We start from the raw sequence: 6,000 nt of genomic DNA on the forward strand, positions 1-6,000 counted from the left end.
ACAGGTAAATGCAGGTAGGCGGACAGGCGGATTTGGAAATTTTGCTCCCTGTAGCGCCTGCAGAGGTCGTGCACGGCGCCATTTCCCGAGCTGGGCGGGTAGAAGAAGATTATTACTGGCTGACTCAGGAATATTGCGGGTCCGGGCGTGACAACCAGATCAGCAGGTAGTGTGTGAAAGGTGAGCAGCTTTCCCTCGAGGTGGTTTACAACCCTTTAGTGCCGCTCATGCCCTTTGTACTCGTGCCTTTGTGTGAGTTGTGAAGTACAACGTTGTTCATTTTCATTTGAATGTTTTCCCCCTGAGGTAGGCGGTCACGGCCACTCTCTAATCCTCGCCGAGCAGTTTATGCTATTAGATTGAAGGCCGGTTTCCTTCCACGTTATGAATAAAAAAAGAATTGAAATGACTTTATTGGACAGGTTGGACCATGAAAGATTTGTTGAAGGACCCTCCTAATTGAGACCACCTTATCAGATGATATGAAAAATATAATTTTGGGGGCAGTGGGGGACCCACGATTGAAAGGTTGCCGGTTTGAATCCCAATTTGGTGCCACTGCGCAAAGCGCCGTCCCCACACACTGCTCCCCGGGCACCTGTCATGGCTGCCCACTGCTCACCAAGGATGATGGTTAAAAGCAGAGGACACATTTCACCATGTCACCATGTGCTGTGCTGCAGTAAATAATGTTTTCTCATATTTCACATATACCTGGACACATGTGGACAAAATGTGATTAGTTGTTCCATGCTACACACCTCAGCACAGCACCCAGTGCAAGCAGTGAAATGTGGTCTTAACCATCACCGTTGGTGAGCAGGGGGCAGTCGTGACAGGGAGCAGTTTGTGGGGACGGTGCTTTGCTCAGTGGCACCTTGGCGGCTCGGGATTCGAACCGGCAACCTTCTGATTACGAGTCCACATCCTTACCCACGAGGCCACCACTATCACTGTACCCTGGAGTGAACTACCATAAAATCAGGTCCATAAATATATATACCCGGTATGAAATGCAGTGAAATGCTTGTGATCAAGACAAAACTGAAGGGAAAATGTCCCAAGAACGAGCAGGAACAGAAGAGAGTTACCTTTGGTCCCTTAATAAGGGGGAGTCACACAAACAATCTGTTGCAACTGCTTGACCGTTCACCTGACTTGGATGTAATGAGCTCAATTTGAGGTCTGCAGGTAAAGTGTATGTTGTTTGTTTCATTTGAGTTCCATCGTGATGTTGTATACAGCCAAAAAAAAAAAAAAAAAAAGATTAGCCCTGCACCGATATTTATGGACCTGACTGCACCTGTGGACCTATATCCAGCATCACTAATAAATTCATCATTCTTATAAATTCATTCCCTTCTTGCAGAAAACATTGTTCCGTAACTAAAATTGACTTCGCCCGAGATCCGTGTATACACAGTGCTGCGCGTATAGGGCGAGTGTTTACTCTTATCTAATCATTATACAGACGATTACAGCAAGGGCTAATGACACTAGAACACACTTCGCTAGATAAAAATGAAATTACATAAGCAACAAAAAGTGCAAAGTTGGCATGATGTGGTGTGTACACACACACAAGAATGAAACTGAACATTCATTCAACATCTTGTTGTCATCTGTTCATGTTTTTAAAAAAAAAGACAGAGATCAACCCGTTATGATCCGACATGGTGGCTGTTACTATACAAATTTTCTGATGACTTGGAATCCCGTGGAACCATCTTGAGTTTGACCGGCTTTTTGGGCGTCAGGAGTCCCTGGAAATCCAGCTCCAGCGGAACCTGAACAGAAAAAAAAAAAAAACGAATCATTGAATGTCAGCCAGAGAAGATTGCCTTAATCGTTCCTGCATCGCTGAACTCCGACTTCAGACTACGATCAGAGTAAAACTTTATTACTGATTACTCAACATGTGACTGTGGCTCACCTGGGTCTCCTCGCAGGTGACAAAACTATACCGCTGCAGCAGCTCAACAGCGGCCAGCTTAATAACTACCAGGGCGAAGCGCATGCCGATGCAGTTCCTGGGCCCGGCTCCAAATGGCATGTACACATACGGGTCGATGCTCTCTTTATTCTCCTTGCTGAACCTTTAGAAGACATGGACACAGGCTCACGATAAGCGTGGAATCCTAAAAACATGAAAGCAGGTTCCTTTGTTCCTCTCTACCTCTCAGGCTTGAAGCTCTCTGGGTCCGTCCAGAGGTCTGGGTCTTTGTGGAGGACGTAGGTTGGAACCATGACGATCATTCCCTTGGGGATGGTGACCCCATGGATCTCCACCGTTTTCTTGCAGGCCCTCTCGAGACGTGCTGCGACAGGAAAGAGCCTGAGAGACTCATTCAGCACGCTGTCAAGATACTCCATCTTCATCAAGGCGTCGTACTGCACCGGGGCCTAAACAACAGTACAGAAAGAAAATAATTACACAAATATGAAAGGAGACCATTTTCTAAATTAAAAAAAAAGGTTGAGAGGTCACCTTGTTGGGAAAAACTTCATCAATCTCCTCCTGCAGTTTCTTCATCACGTCTGGATTGGTTGCCAGATTGTAGAAGAGGAAGCTGAGGGTGCTGCTGGTGGTCTCATAGCCAGCGAAGATGAAGATCATCGACTGGGACAGAATCTCATGGTCGCTCAGTCCTGTGGGAATTGTGTGCAAATTAATGCATCTGAACCATGTTTAACGCCATTGTCCATATTCTGCATACAAGTGACCACAATTCGCCTAAGATGTATTTGTCTAAGGTCCTTACATGTAACATAACTGACCTTTTAATGTGTCGTTTCCCTCTCTTCCTTGAGAATCCATCATCAGCTGCAAGAAATCGACTCGACTCTACAGTCAATCAAAAGGACAAAAAGAAGATTCAAAATGAAAGATGTGAGATCATCTTATTTTCTTAAAAATCACTTTGCTGTTGTAGTGGGATGAACAGCAGACAACACGATAAAAGGTTTTACTAGATTATGTTTGATTTTCTGGTAAACTGTCATCACCTTGAAGGTCCCCTATTATAAAAATTTCACTTTGTGAGATTTGTCATTGTGAAACACAGCAGCGCAGCACACGGTGACACAACGGAACGTGTCCTCTGTATTTATCCATCACCCTTGGTGAGCAGTGGGCAGCCATGACAGGCGCCCGGGGAGCAGCGTGTGGGGACGGTGCTTTGTACGGTGGCACCTCAGTGGCACCTTGGCGGCTCAAACTGGTGACCTTGCGATTACGGGGCCGTTTCCTTACTTACTACCACTGCCCCTTCAAAACACTTAATACGAGTTCCCCTATCCTGCCCATGGTCCTGCCGTGGCTACATATGACGATATGTGTAAAGTGAAAGTGAAGTGATTGTCACACGTGATACACAGCACACAGTGAAATTTGTCCTCTGCATTTAACCCATCACCCTGAGTGAGCAGCCATGACAGGCGCCCGGAGAGCAGTGTGTGGGGACGGTGCTTTGCTCAGTGGCACCTCAGTGGTACCTTGGCAGATCGGGATTCGAACCGGCAACCTTCTGATTACGGGGCCGCTTCCATAACCGCTAGGCCACCACTGCCTAGAGTGTTTTGGTCGTTCTGCTTCATCGTTCAGAGAGCGGCAGCTCAGACGAATTTGTTCCCGTATGAACGCTTCTCGTGCTTTTAAAGCCGACCGTCATGGCTTCCATGAATGGATGTAAAAATGAGCACAAATGTATTTTTTCAGTTCCGCCACGTGAGACTCGAAGAACTAGTGAGTAAATGTTGTTTTTCCTGGAAAAATGCCGACATAACGAAACGGCGCGTCCTGGAAAATCTCATTGTGGGACGGGATCAAAGGGGCTGTAATTCTGCACCACGGCTGAATTCCAGAAAGAGACTTCAGATACAGTATTAGGGGACCGACAAGACCGACATAAAAGCAAGAAAATAATAATAATAATAATAATAATAAAGGACCTTTAATGTTTGCATGGACTAAATTATCCTCCATTGGTTTTGTAAAAAAATGTGTATGTGGAGAATATTACATTACAATCAGAATTGAATTTCATGCTAAATTTATTTTGATGCATTTTTTTTTATAAAGCTACACCAAATCATGTGTGTCTTGTTTTCCCTTCTGTCTCTATAAATTAAGGTGGAAACCTCGATTAATAACCAAAGTAAATATAGAACTGATGACTTTTTCCCAACAGACCTTGTGGGGATTGGTGGTTCTTTCAGATTTTATTTTTTTCAGGGCAGCATAGAAGAAATCAGTCACCGATTTCTTGAAAAAGGAGACGCCAAATGTTTTTAGGACTGGGATCATGAAGGGGAAGAGTCCTAGAGATGCGTGAGGAGATCAGAAGTCAGGGTTATGGGTTGAGCCTTCACACACAACACGACCACAATGTGACATTGCACTCCTCCATGATGAAAGTCGTTTGCGGGAATTTTATGAGGGACTTGCCTATGATGAAGAACAGGGGGTCGAGAAAGTCAAACTTGAGCATTTTCTTGATGTTTGTGACAAACGGGTCCTTGGGGTTGTTGAGAGAGTCGATGTCGACGCTGAAAGCTGTGCTGGTCACCACGTCCATGCTGTACGCACCAAAAAATCTAAGAACATAAGATTTAAACCAAATACAATATGAACAATTGCATAAATAATGGAATTCGTTTCTTATTAAGGATAAATTAAACGATGCAGGTGACCCCAAGCTGGACTTACTCCTTCATGTCCAACGCCTTGCCCTGGTTGGCTTCCCTCGCCATACTCTTAACCAGAGCCTGGGAGTGCGTCTCCACGATGCCAAACATCTGGTGCAACAGGGAGAAAAATGTTATGGCACCAAGGCAACATGCGCAAGTGCGGCGTTAGCGATGAAAACACATGCCTCCTTCAGCCGGCCGCTGGTGAACGATGGCGAGAGGACGGCGCGGATTCGCCGCCAGTCTTCATCCTCGGCCACGGACACCGCATCGTAGAGGGGACCGTTAAGGCCGATGTCCTGGGAGGAGCGGGTTTTCACATTTATTCTCGCACCACATTCATCAAATCACTGCCTCGCTGTCGCTGGAATAAAAGGCTTTACCCGTCTGTTGGTGAAGAAGGAGTAGCACTCCTTAACAAGGACAGTCTTGATCATGGCGGGGTCCACGATGCTCATCACCGGCTGCCGTCCATCGTAAAACCTGGAGAAGGGGGGGGGGGGGAATCAGCGTTCTGCTGTCTGTGAAGCATATTCTGCTGGCTTCGCTTCTTAAGTTATTGTATTATACACAAAAAATATTTTTTTTCTATTTATTGTGTCAAATTTAACCAAAAAATAAATCTACTGAACCCAACGTTACTCTGACGTTGATTAATAAAGTCAATAAATGTTATCGTACACTTCTATCAGCTTTAATAATGAACAAATTCAGCAGTGATCAGGGAAAAAAGGTCGGATTTAGGTTTCTTACCCCCATATTTTGCCATACTTCCTGAAACACTCTAAATCAAAGTTGAAAAACCCCTGAAAAAAAAGAACACAACAGGCATGACAAGCCTTCAACAAGTACAAAACATGTCAGTCGAGTCAAAGTACTAATGCACACAAAGACACACCTTTCTGTATTCAAGCGAGGTTCCGAAGACTGGCACGGGCCTCGGCCCGGGGACCCCCAACTTTCGGAAAACGCCGTAAGGCCAATAGCCATACCTGCCGCACAAAAAAAGCAAAACTCATTTACAGTATTTAGTTACGACATTATATCGCATTCAGTGTGTGCCCCCGCAGAGACTCGGGGACACCATGGTGCAAAGTGAGGCCCAAATTTTTACAGAATTTTTTTATTTAAATTTCACCACAACAGAAAAAAAGACACACGTTGTTAAACTGTAATGTGACTGTTACGACGAGCCTGAAATTAACAGGTTTTAAAAAAGCACCTACAGCACCATTAGTCCCAGAAGACACAGAAGAAGCGCCCATGTCTCTGGCGAGAGATAAAAGACAACCATTCGAGCCCGTCTTTTGG

General features: G+C 45.1%; 1 protein-coding gene across 1 annotated transcript; it reads right to left on the bottom strand.

Annotated features, from left to right (window-relative positions):
• Positions 1 to 387: 387 nt before the first annotated feature.
• Positions 388 to 6,000, bottom strand: LOC114785728 (cytochrome P450 3A30-like). Its single transcript, XM_028972267.1, has 13 exons — positions 5,916 to 6,000; positions 5,588 to 5,681; positions 5,443 to 5,495; positions 5,073 to 5,172; positions 4,875 to 4,988; positions 4,709 to 4,797; positions 4,448 to 4,596; positions 4,193 to 4,320; positions 2,779 to 2,845; positions 2,489 to 2,649; positions 2,177 to 2,403; positions 1,934 to 2,096; positions 388 to 1,787 (listed from the first exon to the last, which is right to left on the bottom strand). Exons 1-13 carry the CDS (start codon positions 5,981 to 5,983, stop codon positions 1,662 to 1,664), a joined length of 1,539 nt encoding a protein of 512 aa, XP_028828100.1. The 5' UTR covers positions 5,984 to 6,000; the 3' UTR covers positions 388 to 1,661.

This window comes from Denticeps clupeoides, chromosome 3 (genome assembly GCF_900700375.1).
Source record: "Denticeps clupeoides chromosome 3, fDenClu1.1, whole genome shotgun sequence".
Taxonomy (NCBI): domain Eukaryota; kingdom Metazoa; phylum Chordata; class Actinopteri; order Clupeiformes; family Denticipitidae; genus Denticeps; species Denticeps clupeoides.